The following is a 27,768-nucleotide window of genomic DNA, read 5'->3' as shown; positions in this document are numbered from 1 at the left end:
TTTCTCTCATTCTGCATTTGAAAACTAGAGGAAAGTTTCCATTTACTGGATGAAATTATTTTCTACCTATTGTCATAAGCCAATTTTCAATTTAAGACTTGCACAGAATTATATGAAAGAGATCTAGTCCACAGAGACTTCTTCCAAGAATTTGTTTTGCAATGTATATTTAGCCTGATTTCCTAAGGAAATACTGCTCATATGATTATGCTTTGCATGTTCATCTGTCTGTCTGTCTGTGCAAGGCTCGTTATCACCTCCCCCAATAACTTTTGAGCAAACTGGCTGATTTGAAAGAGAGACAGATGGCTCAAAGGTATTAAACTCTTAGAAGTTTTGTGAAAATAAGCAGCAGAGTAATGTAAAGAGAGCCTCTTAGTGGCTCACTAAAGAAAAGGCTTCTGCACAAATTCGATCCTTACTAAGCCAAAGAAAATCTGCACAAAGCTCAACCCTGCCATGCTAACTCAACACAAAGAAGCTTTTGCTGGGTCTGGTGCTCATGAACTAGCTCTTGTTATATATTGCTAAGAAAACATCATCATATTTACTGTAGAAATAGCAAGTTAAATTTTTAATAAGGACACTGCTGAGGCAGTTAATGTGCAATGCAATGAGATTCATTAATAAAATACCCTAAGCCACAAGCCTTGCCATACTTTGACACTGCCTAGCTTTGACATTGCATCTGAGAAAAGTATTATCACAGTATTTAAGGCTCAGATTAAGATATTTGACATTGGCAAGTACATCTAACCCCACTCAGGAGCTCTGGCATTAGAAAAATAGCACTCAGCACTCATTCAACAGGCCCTCGAACACTCTCCCCACAACACACAAATTGTCCTACAAAGAGCCTAGGTGGAGAAAGTCTGACAAGAAGCTTTGATCAGACAAATCAGGCCAGGCTTTTATGCAGAGTTCCCAGCTCCACAGACAGTGTGTTTGATGGCAGCGCCCCGGCTGGAGTCTCCGCTTCCATTATCACTCACTGCTTGATGCTCAGCTTACAAAAGATACTGCACTTCCCAATTTGCTTGCCTATTCCATACCACATAATTGCTACAACAACACTTGGAACATTGGTATTTTAATGCTTGCTTATTTTCTGGTCAAAGACAGCAAGCACTTTTTGATTAATGTTATGACCCAGAACTATACCTGTCTCCAAGAGGTTAGTTAAACAAGAAGAGATATAAATCTCTCTCTAGGACTTTTGGTTATATTTGAGACCCACACAGAAACATATAAGCAGTATCAAAACAAGCAACGGCAATATTGCACAACACTACAGTCCCTGCTCTAGTGGTACTGAGGAGCTGCAGTGACCAAAGTCACACTTTCTAGGTGCACTTGAAGACTGAGCACACCAGCACCTAATAGGCTTTGCTGGCACCTTCAGGTAGCCAAATGTGCACTCTACCAACCAAACCGGTGATGCAATTTTCTTCCCCTGGTTGCTGTCATCCCAGGACATGGTTTCATACACAACAGCAGTAGGTAATTGTAAGCACTGACACTGGAAAGGTTCTTTTAAGAGCAAAAACTTCTCTTCAAGCAGGTAAGTACCAGACCTCCTGGGCACATCAGCATCATGCAAATTGACAGCAGATCCTCCCCTATTTGCTTTTGGGGCCACCTTAGGTCTGTAATCCTTTATATTGATATGCTCCTCAAGGTAAACAAATAATGCCACCACCAGCCTAAATAGGCTAAACTAACTCTTCTTGAGGCAAACATTATCTTATAGGCTATGTTCATCATCCCTGGGTCCTTTCCCAAATCTCCACAGAAACACTGCTTATTGAATTCTAGCACCAAAGTAGCAACTACTTAAAGCCACTGTTTCATCCTGTTAGCAGTTTAGCGATGGCACCTATCTTTTAGGATGGGATAATGTTCAAAACCTGCATCTGTATGGTTGCCTCTAGCTAACCTCAACAGCCTTATGCCAAACTACTCAACACATTCCTGGTTGTCTTAATCTCCATGACTGTGTAATTCCCTAACTGGTGTACTCCCTCCATGCCAGACATTCCTGTCTGCATGCAGCTGTGCCACGGGGATTGTGAAAGGCAACAGCTGCCACCCTAGTGGTCCCCTCAGTATTCAGTATGCATGAACTCACCATTCCTGTCTTGGGTCACAAGCCGTTACCTAATACCCCACAAATGTCTCCTACATTGTATCTACACCATGCTGTAAGGATGGTACAACCCAATGCAGAATAATCCATCTCCACCTGCTGGCTCCACACCTGGCCATAGCTAAACCATCAGAAAAGAGAAGCACACATAAAGTCCTTTTGATTACCACGTTACCCAAAAGCTCAATGGGACAGCCACAGCATTAGAGAACAAACTGCCACACAATTTATCAAGGAGTCAAGCTGACAAGGTGCTAAGAAGCCCCCTGGAATTAATCTTCAAGACAGGTGTCCTTGCACGTCCACAGGGCAGAGCAGGATCTCCTGCATGAGTTTGAGGTGGGACATTCACAGGTGGAACTGTCAATAAAGCTTGCAGGAGAGAGGAAGAAACAGATGACTGATGGATGCCTTGATGCTGTAGCACTTCCAAAAATCTCATGTGCAAAGTCAACGGGAGAGAGTTTCTTCCATAGATGTGTTTCATCCTCTCTGTGATGCATGGAAGCTATTCAGGGCATACTGAGCATATATGCTGTGTCTGTATAGCTGAATCATGGCTTACTGCAAATGCCTTAGAAACTGCATGGGGTAGAGTCGAGTCCTCAGTTCAATCTTCCTTCTGTGAGCTTAAATTCCACATTTATTACAATACTTGAATACCTAACATTATGGAAGAACACACTCAGAAGTAAGACATGACAGTGCGTGGCTCAGAAGTAGCCATACTTATAAGGGTATGATCACTTCAGGACAAGGGCACACAAAGAAGCTATGCACAAGAAACTACATTTGACTGAAGTACAAAGTACTGAGAATGCTGAATGAAGTAAATCACCCTTACCCTAAGAAATTAGGAAATTCTCCTGCTGCCTGTCTGGCTGCTCTAGGGTCAGGCTGTTGCTTAGAAAAGCATGTGGCTACTTCTAGAGGGTCACCTTGAGTTTTCTCTCAGCACTGCCTTGCACCCTTGTCCTGCTTTCCAAGCCATCAAGGAATTTGTACTACAGTCTCTGAACCACACCAATTTGGGAACAGATTATTTTTGCTTATGAATGCGTCTGCAGAGGAGTGTTCATCTCTCTGATTTCCAATTATGCAACACAGTAGGCCCACAAATATAAAGCTGCCTATTTTTAGCTACAGTGTATACATACTGAAAACATTCCAAATCTGTGATTTATAAAAAAATGTTCAGCTTATGGGCATATTTCTATTTAATTTTGTTTACAAAGTAGAGAGGAGAAGAAAAAAAAGGGTGAAAGAGGCAACTATAGAAGCAAAGTGTGCAATCAAAATAAAATATGCATAAAAGCTGAAATAAAATGTATGCAAACTAAAAATAAATACCAGGATTTTGTTTAGACAGCTTCTTTTTTATTAATCAGTGATCTTATGCACACTAGAGTTCTTTCTGTCAGACATGTAAAATAACACTGTTAGCATACTTTGTCAAGGAGAATTGGAAGAGGTAGCATGTGTGCAGTGTGATAAGGGGAAAATACCAAAATGAAAATTACAGTTATGGAAAGTTATCTCTGTAGACAGATGCAAAATATAAGGCCAAAATCTGTGGTGCTATTTCTTGTGGTAGAGAGTGATAAGGCAAGAAAGTAAAGCAAATAGAAGAGAAAAATTGGACTAGCAATAAGATAAGCAATTAAATCAAACCCCATTCTGAATCCTGACATTTCCCAAGCCCGCTCAAGAGCACTATGATATTACTGGCACATTGCAACCTCCTACCTGCCGATTCACATGAGCTCCCAATAGTTTTCTTTATGAATAATGCCAGGAGAATCTGGCTTTCCTCTGCCCAAGCACTGTGTGCTTTACTTGCGCTGATCTCTCTTGAAATGTCAACTTTACATTTCCAATATCCATGAAGAAATTCTTAATAAAAAGATACGGTCTGCATTTCCGAATGAGACCTTTCATTCCGCCGGCCCTGCCAGTTTCTAGGGAACTTCCATTAAGAATGAGCCCTGCTTAATAACACTGCTTTCCAACAGTAATCAAGATTGCTGCAACCACAGATAATAAAGGCATTAAAATCCAGGCAAACATAACCAAGATTTTGTGCTGGATTCCTGTACACAAAACGTGGAACAACAATTTTACATTTTTTCTGTGCATAACCTTGCTATATTTATACCAGATTTCCACCAAAGGTACTTTGAAATTGCTTTAAAGTAATTCTGATGAGTTATGAAATAAGGACACATTAGAAATCTGCAAAGAAATCCAATACACTGAGTTGCTTTTTTGCCTGTCTACATTGCTTGCATAGCTCCAATCTCCCTTTACTTTTAATACAGTAATGCTGCTGATTGACATTAAAAGGAGCAGTCCCATCCCTCACTACATTTTCTTACCATCTCCCTGGTAAAGAAATCATGCAAGCTGTCTTTCCTTTTTTGGGGGGTAATCAACCTGATCCAAGTCTTCCTGCAGTTGCACTTTTACCAGACTCAATCCAAGTGAGGGAAGTGGCCTGGGACAAAAATATCCCCTTTGGCAAGAATGTGCATTTCAGTGGGATTACGTGTCCAGTGACACTGCTCAGTGCAGGAGGCTGAGCAGTGAGCTGCTCACTTCTCCAGACCAGCATCCGACACTGGTCACAGCCAACACTAGAGGAACAAGCCCCAGCTCTTGTCCTGCTCACTCTGAGTCTCAAACCCATTACTAATATTGCTGTCAATACCAGAAGCTTCATGCAGATAGATCATTCTGGCTATAGTTCAGTTATAAGACAGATGTGTTAGGTGATGTAGTTTTTGTGGAAGGTCAGGGATTGCCTGGTGCAGGTGAGCTACCTGCCCTGACCAGCACCAGCTTTATTGACATTCAGAGATGTTATGCAGCCTACAGCTGCCACATGGGTCACTTTGCTACAGTCATATGAGTATCTTTGCCAGTTCTTTTGGAAAGAGCTGCATGTGAAGTGCTCCACTAAACACATGGTACTATTTTAGTGCTATTATGTCTTTTGTATGTTCTGTTCTGGAATGGCAGCATGACCTAGCAAACTTGAACACAATATTGGGGAATCTGGAATTGTAACTCTGGCTTCGCTGCCCTATTACCATCTATCCTCAACCACAACCACTGAGCTTTACTGTGCCCATCTTCTTATGTGCAAACATATGCAGTAACATCTACAGATCCTATGTTACAGAGCAGCTACCAGCATTTTAAAGGACGCTGAACATCTGTCACTTCTGCTTACCTCAAGCATTTCAAATGGCCTGAGGAGGAGGGTCAGGGATGTTAAAGCCCACATCTTTAGAGTCATACTTAATTTTGAAAACACACAGCACCACATATAAGAAATTGTGAGCTTAATTTCTGCTGGCTAGTGGGAATGGTTTCTAGCTTTTAATGGGGTATAAAACACTCCAATTAAGAGGAAACTCTAGTAACATTTTCTAGATATAAAATCACATGGGACTCCTTATAATCTAAAGCTATTCAAGCTTTTTTAGGTCAAAATCCTTTAAGCTAGAATTTCAGAGTTTAGGTGTTTTAGTTTTTTCACGAGCGACTTACTTTATTACTAAAGCCATCCATAGTGAAAACCAGCACTATTATTTATCTGGCTAAGCTATTCCTCTGGACCAGCTACTATGAACATGAAATCTGTGATGACCTTTTGTATATTTTCTATATATAGAAAGTAATATTTCACATGCATTTGTTATCTGGGATTTTTCATTCTGTTTTGTTTTGGTTTTAATGGTGATAGGAATTGGGGCACAGCACATAAAATAAAAAGGTAGGTAACAACACCTTGATGCCTATTTTTAGCTGCAAACTCTTCCATTTTCATAGAAATAAAAAACTGTGCAGGTTCATTTTCTTGTGTGTACATCCCTGCAGCAGACCTGCATGTACTTGCCCTCATTTGCCTGAGTCATACTTGTAATCCTGGATAGGTAATGGCAGTTTAAATACAGCTTTCCATTGCCGCTGGCAAGAATATGACTCAGAAGTCAGGGCAAAAAACAACTTCTGATTCAGCAGCCCTAGATCTTTTTGGTGGCTCCTCTGTCTCCTGCAGTACTGACAGCAGTGCCCATCTTGTGTCCTCCTTAACCCTCCTTTGACTTGTATTTAATTTCAGTTGCGACTTCTTCAGCTGCTCTGCCAGTATGGCCTCACCTCATGCTGTATACAGGAAGCAACAATACTGGGAGGGGTGGAACAGAGCTGCCACTCCCCTGTTATCTCACTCTGTATCTCTCCTTTGCCCCATATTTTCTTAAACTAATCTGCACCTCCTCAGGCTGGTATAAAACAATTTAACTCAAAAGGCATCAACTCATTGGGCTTGACTGAATCCTTACCAAGACAAATCACAACAAAAAAGACTACAGAGTCAATTTATTTTTCTCCGCTTTCATCATACTTTCCTGTTTAAAGACTTCAGAGGAATTGCAGGTAAGTTTCATTCAATGAATTGAAGATGCAATACAGAGTACCTTGCAGAACTGGAAGCTCTACAGCAATTGAAGTTGCAGGTCCCAGTTCAATTGCCTCTGCTAATGCACAGTTATTACTTTATATTAAACTGAAGAGGACAAGAGTTACATGTAAGAAGGGTTTACTGTTGTTTATGCCATAGGAATGTGGACAAGATACTGAATTTACTGCTCTCATAGCCGTGGTATTAAGTACAATGTAACCAATGGACTGTTCTCTGGTGGTTGTTAGGGAAGGAGACAGAACAAGCAAGCTTCTCTTTGACTTGGTTTCCCACAGCATCCTCATAGCTAAACTAGGTAAGTGAACATCATATAATCTGGGTGACAACCAGCTGGACCACTAGTCTCACAGTTTGTGATCAGCAGTACAAAGTCCAGCTGGTGGTTGGTTACTAGCAGCATCCTTCAGGAATTGATACAGATACTGTTTAATGTCTTTATTAACAACCTGGCTGATGGAATAAAGTACTCTCTCAGCAAGTTCATGGATACCTAACTGTGGAGAAAGTGATACACTGGAGGGCTGCTCTTGAAAATGACCTTGACAGGATGGAGAAATTTGCTGATGAGGATCTCATACAGTTCAATGCAGATAAATGTTAAGTCTTGTAGTGGGGATGGAATAACCCTCTGCAACAAGGCAGGGATGGTGCTTGCAGAAAAGAACTCCAGGATCCTGTTGGACACCAGTTTCAACATAAGTGGCCAAGAAGGCCACTCTCAACCCTGGGCTAACGTCTTGGGAATGATGTAGCCAGAACATCAAAGTAAGTGATTGTACCCCTCCAATCCAAACTTGTGAGACTACTCTGTTCAGTTTGGGGTTCCCCAGTAGCAGAAAGTCATGGGCATAGCAGAGCAAGCCCTGAAAGGTCAGAGGACTGAAGCACTTGGCACTGAAGGAGAGACTAGCAGAGATGGATTCTGTTGTTCAAAAGAAAAGGCTACAGCTAGGAGAGGTTACTGCTGGCTTCATCTAATTAACAGGAAAGTGGAGCCAGACTTTTTAGAGGTACACAGCTGGTAGGATGCAAGGCAAGGGAAACAAGTTGCAGTGTTATAAACTCTATTATATACAAGGGGAACAGAAAATTCACCATGAGAGTGGTCAAATACTGTTGCCCAAACAAGTTTTGGAAGTTCTAGTGTATCAGTCCTTGGAAATACTCAGAACTAAACCTGACATAATCCCAGGTAAGCTGATCTAGTAGTCCCTGCTCTGAGCAGGGATTGGACTAGATGAATTCCCAGTGTCTTCTAACATAAATTACTCTGTGGTTCTGTGAAGTCTTTGGTCTTAATGCCTGGGAGGCTCTTGTTCACTGACGTTTTTGAGGTTTTAATAAGCTTCCATGAAGCTGACTGATATCAAATCAGCAGTCACAGTTTCTAAACACCAGAGAAGTCAATAATCTTTTTGGTAAAATAAAACTATGCAGAGTCTCATAAATTTTATTTTGTTAATCCATATGGAAGAATTCCTTAAAATGTCAAGAGTCCACTCTGCTCAATGTTACACTTCCCTCCAGGTTAAGCTTCAGAATAGAAACCTTTGAATCTCAGTCAATCACTCATGTCAACTAGAAAGGGTTTAAAATTGCCTTGGTGCCAATGACTAAACACACCATTTCACAGATTGCCTGATACCTTTTGTACTTGCTTTGTCATTCTCATCCCAGAGAATGTAAAATAACAGAAAATCAAGTTAATCCCAGATTTCCCAGTTTGGAGAAGATGCAGGCTCTCAATATATTGAAAATGAATCTGCCAGAGCTATGTGTCCTGCTACAGGACACTGAAGCATAAATGTTGCATCTATTTCTTGGCACCTCAGGTTGCTTAGTACACCAATGTCACTAAAACCCGCAAACGCTACTGCTCAAAAAACAGTATTGCAGCACCTGATTTGACAGCCACCACTGCCATTAAGATCTGCATGTCTGCTAATTGATGGATGACTTGTAGAAGAGAAAGCTTTATGTTTAAATCAGCAAATGAATTTGTATCTTTGTGTGTGATAAAGCTGTAGTAATTGTTACTCAAAGGTAGAACAGAATACAAACATTTATACAGATGCTGAAACCCTGACAACAGGGAATTTGATTCTTTCTAATGAATTGTATAAAAAGCACCACAGTTCAATATTTTAAATTCCCATGGCATTCTATCTGCACCTCTAACATGAAACACTAATTGTAGTTTTATGCAGTTTTATTAAAGGTTAAACAAAGACACAAACCTAAATTCTGCATGAATTACATCTGTACTTAAAGTATCTAACAAGAAATGATCATCACTATAAATCTATTTCACATTTTACAACAATTATTTAAGACAGCTGAGCCTCCTATGAGCTGAAAGACTTATGTCAGCATACAGCAGCTGCTGATAATAACCAGCATGTGTTGGCAAGAGCTTTTTGTTTTCTGAAGATAATTAAAACTTGCTAGTATTCCAGCTGCTACATACTCAATAAGGAATACTTTTCAAAAATGGGTGGTGTATTTCTGTTTCACTTTAAATGGATTGTGGCCATCTCTACTGAACATTCACTACCCACAATTAATTACATAACTTCACTTTTTCATATGTTTTCTACAAAACAAACTGCATGCAATAGTTTAGACTGGTCATCTTCATGTTCTCAGGAGGAAGAAAGCATTGTAAGAACAGAAGGGTTTTGCTGAACATGGAAACATATGCATGCACCAACCTGCACCCTTATCCTCAAAATTCTGTGTAATCTGTATCCAGCTTATACTTTAAAGGCTACAGTCTCTTTACTGGGACCAAGAGTGTTTTGAATCAGTCAGGATACACCATGGAACTATAAAAAGCCCTGCCAGTGTGAGGAGTAAATAGCTCTGTAGAGCCACTGCAATAAAAATGCCATGGTTTACGTTGGCCCTTGTTAAAGCTTTAAGATATTTCTAGGATTTCAGACTACAGACTTCTTCTAGTTCCCATGTAACATCATACACAGTGTGGCCACTAAAGACTATCTTCCTACTCATACAACAACCTCAAGCTCTATGCCCAACAAGAATCCAGTACCAATGTAGCATTTTTTTAACCAAAGCCTTCTACAAAAGTGATCCAAACTACAACTTTCTAGAACAATGCAACTTCAAAGGTCTGAGCTATTTCTGAGTAACACATAACTACTTAGTTAAATTCAAGTAAGAAAACGGTTTCTTGCATAAACTGTACGTGCTTAGTTCTGAAAAAAGAACTGGTTTGAATCAGAGCCTCTGACATCAGGGCACAACTAGTCCAAAACATCATTATTGCCAAGGAAGCAGGAAACATTCCCAAATCAGGGATTTTTTTTTCTACAGCATGCATTTCACAGGTTCCTGTTTGCAGAGCCAATCCAGACACAGATACCTTGAGCAACTCTGCCCAGTGGTCCTAATTGGAGGCTATTGGAGAGCTAATGAATGAAGGTTTCTGGAGAATGGCTCCTCCGGTGCCAAAAAAGTGCAGACTGGAGAATTGTCAGAATCAAGAGAAGCAGGATGGTGAAATCATGGTTGAAAGAGGCAAAACAATTGACTTCTGTACTTTTGGAAATCTTAATTTCTGTATAAATCAGTTAAATTACTACAGAATTTTATTTTTCTTATCACACCTCTAAGACCTGACAGAATAGTCTGTAAAAATACAAAGGCAGATTGCTGTGCTCTGAGTGGATGAGAAAATTCTGTATAATTTCAACTTCCAGCAAGAGTGAACTGTTTAAATTGTTGTACTTGAAGTGCCTAATGCCCTCAGAAGTTTAATTTTTAGGCTTAGAAAAATATATAAACATATATATATACAAATACTTATTAAAATATTTGTACAAGGACCAACAGACAGATAGATAAAATGAGGAAAACTTGCTACTCAGCATCTACACCACAGCTCAGTTGGGACCTTACTGTGCTCTCGTGTGTATCCATCTGATGCCTCATATCCAAAGCAACAGAGCATCATCCTTCAGGAAGTTTGGCTGCCAGCAGTGACAAAGATGCAGCAATACTTCACAGGTGGGTTTTTGGACACGTACTGGGCTCTAGTCACAGGAATGGACACTGAAACTGTGGAAAGTAACAGTATGTAGCAGGGCTAATGGAAACATCAGTGAGCCCTCTTTGCAGCTCCCATTACTGTTGGCTTGCTTTCCACATGGACCTGAGGTGCAAAGTGGTTTTCACTCACACTAAAAAGATAATCCAACTAACAGAAAAGGTACTAAATTTCCCTCAAGTCATAGTCCAGTTCTCTCAGCCACCTTAACAATTCTGCTGTGGATGTCAGAAGCCAGATTACAATCTTGAAATAAGGATCCTCTATTTTGTCAGTCTTAAAATAGACTTTAAGAACCCAATATTAGACAAAGTAAGTATTACTGGGGGAAAAAACCAAAACACTACCCTTAATTCAGATTTTTTTTTAGCAACTGCAATTGTTCCTCTCAAACTTCAGAAGCCAGAACTAATGAATTGATTTTAAGATAAGAGGCCACTTGAAATAGTAAGACTTTCAGCAAGTAACACTGACATTATGCACCAGGGAGCTGAAATGCTTATTATGCAGCTTAGCGAAAACTCAAAAGACACAAAGGGTCTGATATGACTGGCAGCAGCACCATCTAAAAATAGGTCCACATAAAAGAGAATTAGAATGTCACAGGAAATTTCTTCCTTGCTTCAGAAGCTGCTGATGAATAGAGCATTCTTGGTCAGAATATACAAAGCCTCGTGCCCCATGTGCAAGGGCACACCATTGCCTCCTGCAGCCCCTCAAGAAGCACATCAGGGCTGTGAGCTAGTGGGGGTTCATCTCAGAGATGAACCTCAGCCACACATTTCCTTAGGCAGCAGCATTTATGCGATGTTTGAACAGCCACTGGCAGCACAAAGACAGCTCTGGCTTTCAGCATGAAGCAGTAGATGAAGGTATAAAATTCCAGACATGAATCAGCACCAGTATTACTTGATCCAGGATCCATTATTCAGGCAGTGGAGTGAAATGCGGCTTTTGCTGCAATGGCTCAGGTTTTGGCAGGAGGATCTGGTTTTAATGCAGAATCAGCAGTTTGAATGGTAAAGGGGTTTTGGGAAAAGTATTCTGAGTATCTCAGCCTGTTAATTTGGAAGGGGCTCTTAGATATAGTTTGATGCTTGCTGAATTTGAAAGAAAAGAGACTCCTTTTAACTCTGGATAAGACCTAGGCAGACCGCCATGCTTTTAACTAAGTGAAGCTGACAGAATGGCAGTTTTAAGAACTCGTTAGAAATATATATATATAAAAATATCACTGTAAATAAGAAAAAGGAAAAAATCAGAATCCAAGGACTTACTGTCTCTCCATCTGCATCAGCTATTAACTTTTGGATTTTACATTATTCCCCTCAGATAATATTTGCAGGAAGAGAAGGCCATTATCTTTGAAGTCACAAAATGATTAGATATTCATCTGCCACCATCAGATGCAATTAAAGACACAAAACTTAGATTCATCCCACACAACATTCTAGTTTGCCAATCTGGCAAGATTATGAAAAAGCCACATTGTGTAGCTCCTAGTCTTGTCCTATCCAGACTCCCACTCCCATACCAATTGGAGACTAGGAAAAACTAATCATTCTGTTACTTCCTGAAGCTAAAAGGATGCAAAAGGACCAGGCCTTTCCCATGAGTGCTACACTTGTGCCATCTGAGTACTGACAAGAGATACTTCTTGAATCTAGAGTCATTGTACATCTTTGGTCCCTTTTCAAATCTTAGGTTCTTTAGCAGGATGCTTGATGACGTTACAGTTATTGGGACAAGCAATGTGATCTAGTTATTTGGAGTCTAGTTACTTGGTCCTGATTACACACAGATTTGGGATACTGACTTCAAAAGGCGGCGGCTGGGGTTGTGGTTAGCTCATGTGAACTGTCTGCTGCATCAAATAATGGAAAAGACTTCAGTAGCTGGCTTTTTAACAGAATTTACTTTTGCTTTTACACAAATGGAAAGGCAGTTCATGACAGATACATTCACTTCTGTGCATTTCCTTCAGAAACGTCAAGCATTAAAAACTGTATTACAGCAGGGAATTTTTACCTCTTTCAGGGTAAATACTACAGAAGCATTAATGTTAAATCTTTGGACATGTGGAGCAAGGTTTCTCCTTGTTTTTATCTTCTTTGGTAGTAGTGGTTACATTTACACTGCTAAATAAAAGCCTGAATCTCATTTTTTTCAGTCAAGTGGCATCACTCAGCTCATGTTTGCACTGCCTAGGACTAGTCTTCTCTCCCATAGACTTGCTCTGGGTTGAGCAATCTGGAGAAGGCAAAAACAGAACCAGGGAGTCACTTGCTCAGCAGAACATGGAGTACTCCAACTCACCTCCCATTCCTCTTATTTATCAGTACAGACATGCTCACTTTGACTCAGAAGGACACGTTACTGCCATAAACCTAGTTCCAACACAGGATCATAATGTGTTAAGATCTAACAACTGCAAACAGAAGCTTCTGCAAAATGTGCATAATACACAATGAAATAGTGGCCCAAAGGATATATGTAGTAAAGAAAGGGGGAAAGTTGTTAGAGATCTAAGAAAACTAACATGTGCTGGGGGGGGGTTGTAGAAGCAGTAGCCCCTTTGTAGAGAAGCACCAAGAGAAGCATAAAAGATGTACCATCATCCTTACTTCTGGACACATTCAGCAGTAAAAGCTGTACTGCATCCTTTAAGGAAATGCTGTCACATTTTCCTGCAAATGTGACTTTTAAGAAGGAAGCTGAGAAGTCTCCCAGAAAATTGCAGATTTAGGAGGTAGGAGATGGTGGTGGGTGTGTTTGTGACTAAAGAAGATAAAAGATGGAAGTAAATTAGAGATTCTGTTTTGAACTTACTACTTTTTTACCATACTCCTAAACCACTGATGTGATGGAGAATCAGAAATAAGCGAAGCACAATCCATAAAATAAACAAACCATGAAAGACACTAGACACATTAAGTGGGAACAAATTCGATACTCTTTAGGCTGTTAGGACTAAATGAGAGACAACAAAAAGTATATACAGATTTTGCTTCCAAATCCTGAAAACTCTTGCTTACACAAGCAAACCTTCCTCTATCTACAAACCTATTAAAGGAAAGTACAACTATTGCCAAAGGCCGGTAATATCTAGCTTATTAAAACAATACCAGTTGACATTATTAGGATTTATTATTATGCTCCTTTAGGACAGAGGAAGATTCATCTGAGTAAGTTGCAGGGCTGAGTCCTTCTTTGGCAAAGGACTTTTAGTGGAAAGCAAAATGTCTGGTATGTTCCAGCAAGTCAGCTTCCATTCTTAGCAGATGGTATTTACTTAAGACATACCACACAGCCTGTATTTTAAACTGTTATTTCTCCAAGTTTGCCTAACTTATCACAAAGACAGAAACTTTTGCTCATCTGCAGGTGTACGCATCTGAAAACCTCATGTAGTCTGAAGTGATATTTTCTTCTCCCAGTAGAATTAAACTCCTCAGTCCTATAACAGATGAGAGATGAAAAGCCACAAGATATTTTCAGATTGAGTCACACACATTCTTTTCAGCTAAGCCATAATGCTCCCAAGTTCTCGGAATCATGCTGTCTGCTCTTCAATAGCTTCTAAAGAGTCCGGCTCAAGGTGCTCAAGCCCATCTCTCCCCTACTATGATGTGCAATTAGTGATGCAATGGTTTGCTCTAGTAAGCTCAGCTGAGTCCTTGAACTGAACCTGAAAGGGGAAATCAACAGATTTTTAAGCAAAAACTACAACACATGAGAACTTCATGAGGCATGAAGAGGAGGATCTACCAACTTGCCTGCATTCAAACACCCATAAAACAAGTATAAACAATAAATCACCCAACTAGCATGTACTAGATCAAGCCCACAGGCCACATAATTCATCATTTTATCCTTGAAAGAAGCTCTTAGAAAGTGTAACAACCTCCACTATGGACAACTGTTTAACAGCCTAACTACAAGGGACCTGTTTTGTCAGTCCCTTCCATTAGAGGCTTAAACACTACTCTGAATGTATGCGATGCCCTATATGAAACAGCTCCTATAATTGTTTAAATGCAACTAGAGAAGTCTGAGAATATTGTATGAGATGAGAAAGAGAAAAACAATGATGACAGCTAAGATGCTGTCAATGACTTAACAGTCTGCATCTGAAGCAAAATGAAGATAAAGTCCATAAGGATCTATTACCTAGAGTGAAAAAGAGGATCTGCTTGGAACCTAAAGCTGCAGATTTTTTTTAATTAACATTTACCATGATTATGGTACAAATACTGCACTTTTATTACTAGGAGACTCTTATATCTGTATGTATACATAAATCTCTAAAATTAAAGTGCTATATATGGATTCTCTTAATTAATCTATTTTTGTGCATAATTTCCACTTCGCTACCATTAAGTAGCATTTTATATACCCACAACTTATCACTTCTTCTCAACTTAAGCTAAAAAACCCCACAAACCCACTTTTATTACTCTGACAATTCATTTACTGAGCATATATCTTGCATTTATTGGCTTAAATGTCTTTTAACATTACTGGCTCTAATTATACAATAAAATGCACGCAAAAAGTAAAAATCTTCTCAGTGATCAATACAGAAGATAAATAGCACAGCAGCAGCTGTTAACTTACACACACATGATTTAAAAACAAAAAAGTCTCAAGTTAAGATTTCACCTTGGATGAAATCCTGCTTTCAGTGAAATTGAGAGCAAAAGTCCCCTAACTTGAAAGAAAAGCCAAGATTTACTCAGTGTCATAGTATCAGTCAGGGTTGGAAGGGACTACAAGGATCATCTAGTTCCAATCCCCCTGCCATGGGCAGGGACACCCCACACTAGATCAGGCTGGCCAGAGCCTCATCCAGCCTGGGCTTAAACACCTCCAGGGACGGGGCCTCAACCACCTCCCTGGACAACCCATTCCAGGGCTTCACCACTCTCACAGTGAAGAACTTCCTCTTCACATCCAGCCTGAATCTCCCCACCTCCAGCTTCATTCCATTCCCCCTAGTCCTATCACTACCTGATATCCTGAGAAGTCCTTCTTGTAGGCCCCCTTCAGATACTGGAAGGCCACAATTAGGTCACCCGGGAGCCTTCTCTTCTCCAGACTGAACAGCCCCAACTCCTTCAGTCTGTCCTCATAGGAGAGGTGCTCCAACCCTCTGATCATCCTCGTGGCCCTTCTATGGACACCTTCCAGCACGTCCATATCCCTCTTGTAATAGGGGCTTCAGAACTGGATGCAGTACTCCAGGTGGGGTCTCTTGGAGTACTTCTTGGAGTTCAACCTGCATGGAGTTCAACCAGCAGAAGTGTCACAGGCACTCAGTGGCTGGGAAGTTATAAGGTCAGAAGGACCCACTATCACTACTGTGACTGGTCTCCAGCTCCACAGAGGTATTTCTTGGTAACTTCAGCTTTTGAAGCCCTTTGCCAGGCAGAGGCTTCACTGCATTTTCTCCCATACTATATATGTTTTAAATTTAAACACATCTCAGGGTTTATAAATACCCTTCAAGATATTCACATTTTTTGTGTGAAAGTGCCTCACAAATACTTCGGCCATACTTGTTGAGTGTACCCTCAGGAAGTCTGCAGATGACACCAAGCTGAGCAGTGCAGTTAACACATCAGAGGGATGGAATGCCATCCTACAGGACCTTGACAGGCTTGAGGTTCAAGCTTGTCATGAGGTTTAACAAGGACAAGGGAATGTCCTGCACCAGGACCAGAGCGATCTTGACTATCAATGCAAGCTGTGGGATGATGTGATAGAGAGTAGTCCTGTAAAGAACTTGTGGTTACCGGTGGATGAAAAACTGGACATGAGCCAACAATGTGTGCTTTCAGCCCAGAACGTCAACCACATCCTGCCAACAGGTCAGGTCAGTAGATTCTCCCCGTATATTCTGCTCTGGTAAGACTCCATCTGCAGTACTGTGTCCAGCTCTGGAACCCTCAGCACAGGAAATGCACAGACCTCTTGGAGCAAGCCCAGAATTGGGCCACATAATCAGAGGGCTGGAACACCTCTCCTATGAAAAACAGCTAAGAGAGTTGGGGTTGTTCAGTCTGAAGCAGAGAAGAGAAGGCTCTAGGGACACTTTATCATAGCCCTTTAGTTCTTCAAGGGGGCCTATCAGAAAAATGGGGACAGTATTTTCAGCAAGACCTGTTGCAGTAGGTAATGACTTCAAACTAAAGAAACATAGATTCAGATTAGGTATTAGGAAGAATTTTTTTATAATGAGGTGATGAAACACTGGAACAAATTGGCTGCAGAGATGGTGGATGTCACATCCCTGGAAACCTTCAAAGTCAGGTTGGACAATCTGATTCAAGCAATGTGACCTAGTTAAAGATGTCCCTGCTCGTTCCAAGGGAGGTGGACTAGATGACCTTTAAAGGTCCTTTCCAACACAAAGCATTCTCTGATTCTATGCTTTCAGAGTACAAGTTTAGAAAAAAGTTATTTTAAAAGAAATCATACAATTTAATTGAAAAACTCTAGTTTCTCCAAGTTTTGGGCTAAGGACTTGAGCAAAGAGTTTATAAGGAAAGAGGATGAAGATGCGGCATGTGATATGGGGTATCAGTTTCTAATGGACCTTCAAATACTCTAAAAAACACAGTTTCCACAGACTTTGTCAAGACTTTGTATTGTTCATCAACCCAAAGATCCCTGTACCATGAGCACACACCTGCCCCATACATGTGTAGCACTGGAATGAGTGATGGACCATGTCCCGGCAGTGGTCTGCAAGGTGGCTCTGAAGCTGAGGATGTTCCTTCCAGTGCCCTAGGCCACCCTGGCCTCAGACCTGTCGTCTCCTCTGGGCTGGAACACAGAGGGCCATCTCAAGCACGTGCACAGGGGTTGAAAGGGACTTGCAAGCCATTACTGCCATGAGTTACCTCACCAGCTCAGGAGGCAAGAGGTCAAGAGGTCATTTGCACTAGTTAAGAGATGACCTAAATGGAAATGTCTGAATCTTTTTGTTTAATCTTTCACTTTCCTGGGTTCAGATAACGACTTTTAAAGATGTGTAAGAAAAGTGACCAGCATCTAGAATGCAGGAAATGCTATGGTTTTGGTTGTCTGAGCAACATAATTTGTCCTCTATGCCTGAACAAAACTTGTGTCTTTAATTCACAGAATCACAGAATGCATTGGGCTGAAAGGGACCCTCAAAGATCACCTTGTTCAATTCCCCTGAAGCGAGCAGGGACATCTCCAACCAGATCAGGTTGCTCAGAGCACCATCAAATTTGACCTTGAATGTGTCCAGGCATGGGGCCTCAACCACATATCTGGGCAACCTGTTCCAGTATTTCAGCACTCTCCTTGTAAAGAACTTAATACTTTATGCCCAACCTAAATCTGCCATGCTCCAGTTTAAAACCATTGCCCCTCATCTTATCACTACATGCCCTTGTAAACAGTCCTTCTCCAGCTTTCCTGTAGGTCCCCTTCAGATATTATATATAGAATTACAGAATTGTATCCTGTTTCCCATCTCCAGGGATGGATAGGTAATCTGTACCTGTGGGTATATCCAGAATGTGATCTTGACTTTTTTTTAAATGCAGACCACAGCTGTAATGTTTTCACTTACTTGACTTACAAGTTCTCCTTTTTAGTATGAGAGTGTATTGCAGATTTACACTAACAGTTGAAATTCAAAGTAATCTAAAATGAATATTTTTTTGCCAAGTCACTCGCACCCCTCTGTTAACACCTTCCACAAGCTGTATCCATGCTTAGAAAAGAGAAGAATTAAACATGTTGAATTAGTTCCAAAGGGAAAACTATAGACAGAAAAGTACACTTGTTTGCACCTATGATGCTTGCTCAAACCAGACAAATGCAGGTGACACAGATGTAATAGTACTCATAAAAGATCAAAACTGAACTGGAGCATATATGAGTATGAAACATCTGTTTAGTGTTGAATGGAGAGTTTGCCTTGAAAAGGTAGATGGCTCCATTGAACAATGCCCTTTAACTGCTTTTGCCTGTGGACATAAATGGAGACAAATCACACTGTGGGCTGGAATTTACTCACTGAAAATAGGAGTTTTTCTTATTTTCATGTTTCTTGATAGTATTTTCTTACTGAAAGTGCAGTCTTAGAATCAAATTCTACCACAGATGAACAGGGACATTTCTTTACCTGTAATATGGAGCTGTGTTGGGGCAGATGAGGCTTCATTCACCTCGACTTACACTCCACTTCTGCTGTACAGTGAACAATTTCAATTTAACCTTTTCAGAGTGTGGCCTTAATTCTTCATTACTTTCCACCTACAGCCACTTTTATATTTTCTGTTCTGCACTGAATTTAGTCATGTACTGTGAAAGAAACAACAACTTTGTGACTCATGTCATATAATTTCTTGAAAGTCACCACCTTATTTATTTAAAGAGAACATGAGCAATCATTAATGACTTCTCATACAGTTACTGCATACACAGTTTGAATAAATATCTCAGACGAAGCATGCTACACCTTGTTCCTTTATGCTGAGGCATGTGTCCCCTTCAGCATGGAAACTAACGGGATTAGGGGGAAAAGGGAATCATCAAAAGATCACATTTTGAAAATACCTATTTAATATCAGACAGATAATTACTACTTATGTTCAGAGGCCACCACATAATTCTGCCTCAAGGAGTCAGTGGTGTACATCAACCAAATATTTAGGACTTTCAAAGTATGATCTGATTAAAATAACAGTCTGGTTCCTTTCGTTTCCCTTGTGGTGGTTTTCTTTTTAGAAATGACTAAATAGCTTAAGTCCTCTAATGATTCATTTAGTTTATTTTTAACTAACACCAAAGGAAAATAAAAAGGAAGCCTTCTTCAGCAAATGTGTTTTTCAGTGAGGAAGAAAGCTGTATCGCAAAGTATGACAGACAGAGTAATTTAGCATCGTTCAGAATAGTCCATGCAGCTAATGGCTGAAAACATAGCAGTATCTGCAACAGACTGTATGACACTGCATTGGTGAACCAGGTTCCTATTCTGGAATGAAAGCTTTCACTGCTTTTGCACTGTCAGCTGGATACACCGTGATTTTGTTCAGAATTCCTTTCACTGAGGAAAAATATGCCTCATACAAAACCTTCCATGTTTCCTGCTGTGGGTGCCTGCAGTATGAAAACCAGCTACTGAAAATTATGTGCACAAGAAGTAGAGAGCAGGTATTAGAACAAGCCCCAAGGCAGTTCAGCACTTAAACATGTGGCTGATCTGTTTTGAGCAAAGCAATTAAGCAGGCAGGGTTCACTATTCCAGCAATATTAAAATGAGGGATGTTTCTCAAAACACAGGCTACATTCAAATTGGGGAGGTACTAACACAAGAACTGGGGCAGCAGGCTGCAAATACATTGTCTTAATCACCTTAAAATGCATGATTCAAGGACAAACAAATGCAAGACTAAATAATAATGGACATGTTTCACTGGGTGCCTGAAAGCAAGTTTTGGTTGTCATCTTGCATCCCCTGATTTAGTTTTCAATACATTCTTGGTTAGCTGTTCTGCAGAACTCCCATTAGTAATGAATCCCACTTGTCATTGGGTAAAACTCACTAACCTCTAAAAGGGCAGGCTGATATGTACATTCATATTACAGGACTCTTCCAGTGCCCTCTGGGACTGGTACTGTCTGCAGTACCACACTGCTTACAGTCTGAACAGGGCAAGCACAGACACGCTGACCTAATGAAAACTAGTGAAAATCGTGTCTGTGACTGGTGGTCATTCAGAATAAAAAGAAAGGTTTCAAAGTGAGTTACACTAGCTAGATTTTGCCCTTTTTTAAATTTTCTTTTTTTTTTTTTTTTTTAGTACTGCTAACTTGTTTGTATCAGAATTGTTAGTCACTACTTGGGGCACTGCCTATAGTTTTGCATTACCTGTGTGTATTCCCACATATGGGTTCATACACATACTTCAGCATCTATTTGCACACATCATTTCATTATTGCTAATGAACTGACACTTCACCACCAGCAGACTCTGTTCCCAGTTTTCCACCAATAAAAGAAGTGAAGAAAGCCACAATGCATTTTTAGTGATCCAAAAATCACCACTGAACTGTAAAACATATCACATCATCAAGGCCCTATACAAATACAATTTCCCACAGCTCTCTGCAGGACAGGTTGGAAAGCTATGGCAGAGGAGTAGAGGCCATTTACCACAAACTGACCATCTGTGCAACAAGCTGCAGGAAGAAAAGTTAAAACTTGGAAACTCCTCCCTGTCCCATCACACAGCCCGTCAAAAGCCTTAGCACCACTGGATGACTTGGCAGCTCTGGCTGTTCCGGACAGCTGATGGGTTACAGGTTACAAGAGGGAACCTTCAACAGCACTGTGACAGTTAGCAGAGGTGTGTTAATCCGGCTCATCCACAACTACTACTTCAAAGCTACACTGGTATTAGCACTGCATCCAAAACATTTTCAAATAAACCTGGAGAGAATTAAATCACCCTTTCTTTCCATTCAATCCAGGCTGTAAACTGGGTACACAGAGTGACATAACATCCTTCCTGAAATTAGAGCTGCAGTGAGGACCACTATCCTTCAAACACAACCAGTTCCTGAGTCAGCCTTGCAAACAACTGCGTTTTCCTAATTGCCACAGAAACTATCTTTTTCATCTTTTTTTAAAAGCTGGCCAAAGAATTATGTATTGTTTTCTTTATAAAAGCAATTAAAGTTTCATCACCATATCCCTGTACTTCTGCCAGAGTTTGACAGCCATGTATATACAGAATCTTACTGGAAAGCAACACCCAGAAATAGCCACTCCATTTAACTGCTGATGGTCAGAAGCTCACACCAAGTTCAGTGGTGTTTGCCAGATATGACAAAAAATGATGTTAACTCTATGCCTGCTCCTGGTTAACAGAACTGAACACCTTTTTGCAAGCTGTCAAGAAAGCAGCTGTTAACTTCAGGATTTTAATAATATTTTTTGGTGACAAACACATGAGATACTCTTTTTTTCTGCATGTAAGACCACATCCACTTTGGAAACAGGATACCATACAAAACTACATTCAATAAAAAAAAACATGTACTGATTTACTTTTTAGTCTGGAAAAATCAGTACAGTCACCTTTCATATTTTTATCTTTGCATTACCAAGGCTGAATAAGATTCTTAATTGCATGCACAGGTCAAAGGATTTGTTCTGAAGCCAATCTATATTTAGCTTTAGTGCTGTACATCTATTTATCAGAAAAGCCAAATCAATACATCTGTAATGACTGTCTAGATAACTGCACAAGCAGCTGCAGACAGCCCATTCAGCAATTATTTTTAAGGACGTGGGACAAGTTTCCTAATCCTCTGACAGTTGTACATGCTTGTTTCCAAAGGGTGTTATCCCCAGCTGCCTTCTTCCAGCCACTCTAGACTTCTGCTGTTTTTAACTAGAAGATCATCTATTTTTCCTCTGTGCTTTACCACAGGCAGATTTTACCTGTAGCAATTGCAGCAGACGTACTCATGCCAGTAACTGCTCTGCCAGACGGAAAGACGAACTTCAGCACCTAAGCTACTGCATAGTTTATGATTAAAAGAAAATTTAGTTAAATAGCTAATCATGCACTAGTGTTTGTCTCTTGGTTCTCAGTGTATGTGTGCATGTGTAGGAACAGAAAGGTATGAACAACTATTTTAAACTTCAACTCAAACCAGATTAGTTCAGACCAGAGACAGGAAAACAGCCTGAAATATGAGGCATTAAAACCTGTTCTTGCACAAAAAAGAGGGGCCTGCAGACCCTGCAGCAACTCCAGACTAAGGAGCACTTCTGCCAGTAACTCACCTTGCTGGATTTTCGTCAGTAGCTGTTGACGGGCAAGAATCCTGCTCATCCTGTAGGGAGGGCGCCTGGTGGTTTGGTCGAATCTCACGTACATAGAATCATACATATCCTGGCCCTCAGGTGACACCGAATTTAGGTAGTAACAACCCGTACCCGAAGTCCTGGGCACCTGCTTAAACATCTCTGCTCCTTTATAATCGGTCTCTGCTGTGGCTACTCCAGATTATAATCAGGGCAATGAAAGGAGGGAGGCAACAAGCCCTAGGGAGCTGAAAAGAGCAAGCGCTTTAAAAGAAAAAGGAGTGCCAAAAGCTACAACTCAGAATTCCTGCTTCTCCCACATGATCCGCACGGGCCAATCGCTCCGAGTCCAGCTGTGGAAGTGCAGCCTGCGGAGCGGGACTGCCAGCCTGCCCCGGCCCCGGCTGCCCCGGCAGCCTCCGGCGGCCCCGGCAGCCCCTCGAGTGGACCGAGCTTCCCCAGCACGGAGGGGCTGCCCCGGGCCGCTCCTCAGAGTAAAGAAGAAAAAGCTGAAGACACTCAGGAATGCCTGGCTCAGGCTGCACGGCTGCAGAAAACCTTTTCTTCCTGCGCTCCACGCCTCATGCCGCCCAGCTGTTGACTGACTCATCACCGGAGAAGATGCCCATGCTAATTTTCTAAAAATCATACCCCTGTTTGCCAGGGGAAGGTCCGTTTAAGGAAAGGCTGCCTGAATCCCCACAACCACACGGTACAACAAGTGCTGGAACAAATGAGCCCCTTGGGATGAAAAAAAAATATAAATAATCAGCACCTAGCTGAAGGCACTCAGCAGTAAACAAGATCCAAGAGTCCCTAATATTAGTGTTACTGGGAATTGGTCACAGCCTGGAAGAGGATGGAGAAATTCTATGTTCTTCAGGTTCCTCATTGTACCATATTTCGGAGTTGTAACAGACAGAGTGGCATCTGTTTTCCTTTAGTCTTACATATCAACCACTGAGTTTGCAAAACATGCCATTTATTTAGTCAAATGGCCATTGCCATTTTTATCAGCAACTAGGCAGCAAATTTGAGTAAAACTATACCAAAAACTCCCTCCTAGTATGCCTCTCAAATGATTTTCCCTGACTTTTTAAGATGCCAATATTTTGGTTTAATAAACCCCTAGCATGAGCTTATATAAAAGGGAGAACAATTCTTGACAGGGATTTTTGTGATAAAGAGAGTTTTTGATATAAGCTCTGCTGGCCCATAGGAATCAATTTCACAGCCCCACAGATCAACATCACAGTGCCACAAAGCTGGAATTGACAGTGACTGAGACAGCTCTTCCACCCACCTGGCTAAACAAGCTCCTGTCAAAATCCATGTGGAAGCAGCAGAGCTGGGGAAGGCATAGGTGAGGTAGTGGCCAGCACAGATCCTGCACAGCTCAGGAACCATACTACCACCTTCATACCCAGGCCCCTTCCCATGAGGCCACTGTCAAGCTGAAGGACAGGGAACTGACAGTGCTGCCAAAGTGGCTGCAAGCCCTGGGCAGAAGCAGCTCAACTCCCATCTCAACCTATGAGGGATCTTGACCAGACCTCCAGACTGCACCTGAACACCTCCCTGCAGTGACATTATTACCTGTGTCCCATTTTATGGTCTTAATGCCAGCAATATGTCATGACACACCTTCATACAATGGAGCTCTTCTCCCACCCCACACCTGGGTAATGCTGCCCACCACATCAGGGCTGTGGGGTGGCATTACCTGGGTCCTGAAAGTTCACAAAGAACAGCCTCAAGCTTGCTTGACAGGGCACAGTGGCCACCTAAACGTGAAGGGGGAAAGAACTGTCATCTCAGTCACAATTATTCATGAAAATTTTGCTCTGTACAACCCCCTTAGGGCAGAGTTTTACTGTGCTGCAGTCTGTTCTCATTACACCTTATGAATTTTATTCCTAATTGACGTGGGACTTTTGCAGCGCCATAAAATGGTACTAGACATTTAAAATTAATGCTCTCCATTGAAAGCCTCCATTACCTGTTATTACCACCCACAATACCTGCAAGTCCTGTACTTGCTATGTTTGGCTCCAGGAGTGGCTCTATGGTCTTCTCTGAGATCCCAGCAAGGACTTCAAACTCAAGACAGAATAAGTGGCACCACAATCATCTATATCCCTAAAAAGGGCTGGTCACTGGCAGCCAATGAGCAAGCATGACTAACTTCCTCCTTGCACTGCTGTACAAAGCAAAGAGGCAGGATTGCTGCACAGATGCAAGTGGAAAGAACCTGAGCTGCAGGGAAGGTATGATTTTCATTCCCACCTCATCTTTCCCAGCGGGGGTCAGTCATTCAGCTGCTGTCTTTTGAAGAATAAATATCCCAGAGACTCCCGAGTGTCAGTGATGTGCAGAGTTTTATCCAAAGACACCATCATGCAGGGAAATTCTTATTTGGTTGATCTACAGTCCTTTCATCTAATTCTACTTACAAAATGCTACTGCTAGTGGAAAAAGCACTTATTAACATTTCATAGCACTCTGCTTAAATTTGTATAGGGGTTTCTTTTTCTGTTGGTAAATGCATTGACTTTTTCAGCCAGCAGGATTTTGCATTCTCCCTTGCAACATTTCCATGGGCTAGGAAGCAGTTTAATAGAAATGTAAGGTTTCAAAAGCCAGCCCAGTTTCAAAAGCCAGCCCAAAGAAAGAAACAAAAAACCACCAACCAACCAAACAAAAAACCAACCAAACCCCAAACAAACAAAAAACCAACAAAAACAAACAAACAAAACACAAACAAAACCAAAACAGGGTAGGTATTGGCTAGGGAACAAGTTCAATAAAGGCTCAACAAGCCCAGTTACATGCTTTTAACATAGAGCAGCTACAGTGTCCCTGTGGCTGCCCATCCTTCCAACATTCCCATCAGAGGGTAAGCAATGGGCAGAACTACAGTCACAAAGGGTAAGAATGAGGAGCCTCCATTGCAGGGCAATAACTTTCCTCTCCTCCTGGACACAAGGGTCCAATCACAACTTCAGAGCTGGAGGGCTGCTCCAGGCTCGGCAAAACGCTGCTGAGAACTGCCTCTGCTAAGGCTGAATTCTTTGGCTCCAGTTCAGCACATACATAGTAGTCAAATAAAACAAGAAACAACAAGAGTTAGCTGGTCTCACGGTGCTTGTTTGAAAGCTCCTGCGCTTGTTTAAGTTGTGTGTGGTGGAGGAAAGTAGTCCTTATTGCATTCTTTCAAAATGACTGTCTCCTCATTTGGTCACTGCCTTGACACTCACTGTTTATTTAAAAAAATGTGTCATTCAAATGAGAAACTCCCTTTGGCCACCAATCTTTTGGACAAAAAGTACTACAGAAGCCTAAGCTATTATATAAGATCACTAATTAATATTTCAGTCTCTGTCTACAGGCTTTTTCTGGAATAGTTAATAGAGCAACATGGAACTTCATACTAATGCACCTCATAAAAACACTTAAAAGTAACCCTGTAAATGTTACAAAGGCTGTGGGGGAGCTCCAGCACACACCTTAAACTGCAGTCTGTCAGGACAACAGCACAGCCCCTGAGATGGAAAATCAACCTCATGTTCCTATGTCATGACTGATCCACACAGGAATGCAGATTCCTTCATAAAACCACAGCTGGAATGAATGCTTTTCTAACCTGAATCAGAAATGTCCACATTTATATCTACAGTGTAATACCTATGTGTCACATCTGACGTGACAATCCATGTTTTGATGGATACTGAAATGTTCTGGAGAATCAGGAACCTTTACTTAAAGGCACATTAATACAGCAGAGCACTGTGGACATCTGTGCAGCATTAATATAATCAACAAAGTCAGCTCACAAATGTATACTTTGTGTGCATTCACAGGCAGAACTGCTACACTTCATTTTCTGTTCACGGATTTTTATGCCTCTCTGCCACCTTTTCTCCCTGAAGTTGCATTCAGTGTGAGAAATGCAAACTACTTGCAGGGAAAGAATTGCCCCATGGCTACTGAAGTATCATGGGCAGTACTTGAGCTCTGCTTCCATCTCACCATGAGTGGAGTGCTGTAATCAGCTGGAGAGAACAGCATGGTGTGCTCTAGAAATGGTAAAAAATATTTTTAAACAAACTATCCACTTATAGCCATCTTTTCTGAGCAAAACAAGAGTGAATTTCTACAGACCACCTTGACCTTTGAGTATCTCATGTAGGCAACAGGCAATGCTATAGGCAGCAGGGTAGTTGAGGGTAAATTGAAATGAACAGCACTTCCCCACTTGCATTCCCATAAATATATACACCTAACCAGAATGCTTGCTCACATCTTATAGTGCCCCCCTCCTAACTGTGAGATAGGTCCATGATGTCGTACCTGGCACTGAGCTCTTCAGGCTTGGATTGAACCTGCAGTTCTCACAGTAATCAGTCACTTTATCTCCCCACTGTGACTCGTTTCCCCTTTATTGTTAGTTGCACTTATCTTGTTGTATCACATCTAAAATTAAATGGCAGCTTGACAGCTTCTCTTCATTGCAAAGCACTGGTGCTATGAGAACAACACAGCTTCCTAACCTCTGGAGGAGCACAGTTGTTATTAACATTAGTGACATTTAGTTAGAAGAAGCCGGAAACTCCTGTTTTCAAGTTGGAGAAGAAAAAAAATTAGACATCTGATTTTAACTTGTTGATCCCTGGACTCCCTTCTACAATTCTGCAGCCAGAAGAATTTTACAGATTATGGACAAAAACTCCATTATCCTATATAGGCAGTATATCCTATCCTGGAAATGGGAGTCCTATCCACATATCTTATCCCAGTTCTGTCCAGAGATCTTGTATTTCTTACCTGTATCTGCCTTCACTGATGCCTGCACAGCAGCTCATGTATTAACAGCAGGCAGGTCCTCCTTTCTCAAATTTGGGAAGAGAAAAAAGCCATTTGCAGGGAACTCAAAGCTGTGTTTATAATGAGGGCTTTGCTTCATGTGTTTTGAATCCTATCTCTGCCAACGGTACTTTTAAAGGCAGAAGTTCATTGCCTGCTGTTTTAGGAAAAAGGTTTTATGTTTGAATGGAGACATTTCTTTGAGAGCTGAGCTGGGATTACTACAGGCTGCAAATTCATTTATACAAAGCATGAAACAGAACGGTCTGCACAGCAGCTAGAAATGTTTCCCTCTGGCTCAGCAGCACTTTGACCACCTTCCTGAGGCTGTGCCAAGGCGC

General features: G+C 41.2%; 1 protein-coding gene across 3 annotated transcripts in view; it reads right to left on the bottom strand.

Moving 5' to 3' along the window:
* STARD13 (StAR related lipid transfer domain containing 13) overlaps positions 1–27,768 on the bottom strand; it is a 259,294-nt gene that overhangs the window by 96,949 nt on the left and 134,577 nt on the right. Inside the window, exon 1 of one of the 3 annotated variants that reach the window (XM_009907051.2) lies at positions 22,544–22,874. The exons of the other annotated variants lie outside the window; for them this stretch is intronic. Within the exon in view, the coding sequence (XP_009905353.1) occupies positions 22,544–22,724 (181 nt within the window). The 5' untranslated portion in view covers positions 22,725–22,874. Of the gene's footprint in view, positions 1–22,543; positions 22,875–27,768 lie in introns of those variants that run through there. 3 annotated transcript variants of the gene reach the window in all.

This window comes from Dryobates pubescens, chromosome 10, assembly GCF_014839835.1.
Source record: "Dryobates pubescens isolate bDryPub1 chromosome 10, bDryPub1.pri, whole genome shotgun sequence".
Classification (NCBI taxonomy): domain Eukaryota; kingdom Metazoa; phylum Chordata; class Aves; order Piciformes; family Picidae; genus Dryobates; species Dryobates pubescens.
This window is presented reverse-complemented; position numbering and strand designations above follow the sequence as displayed.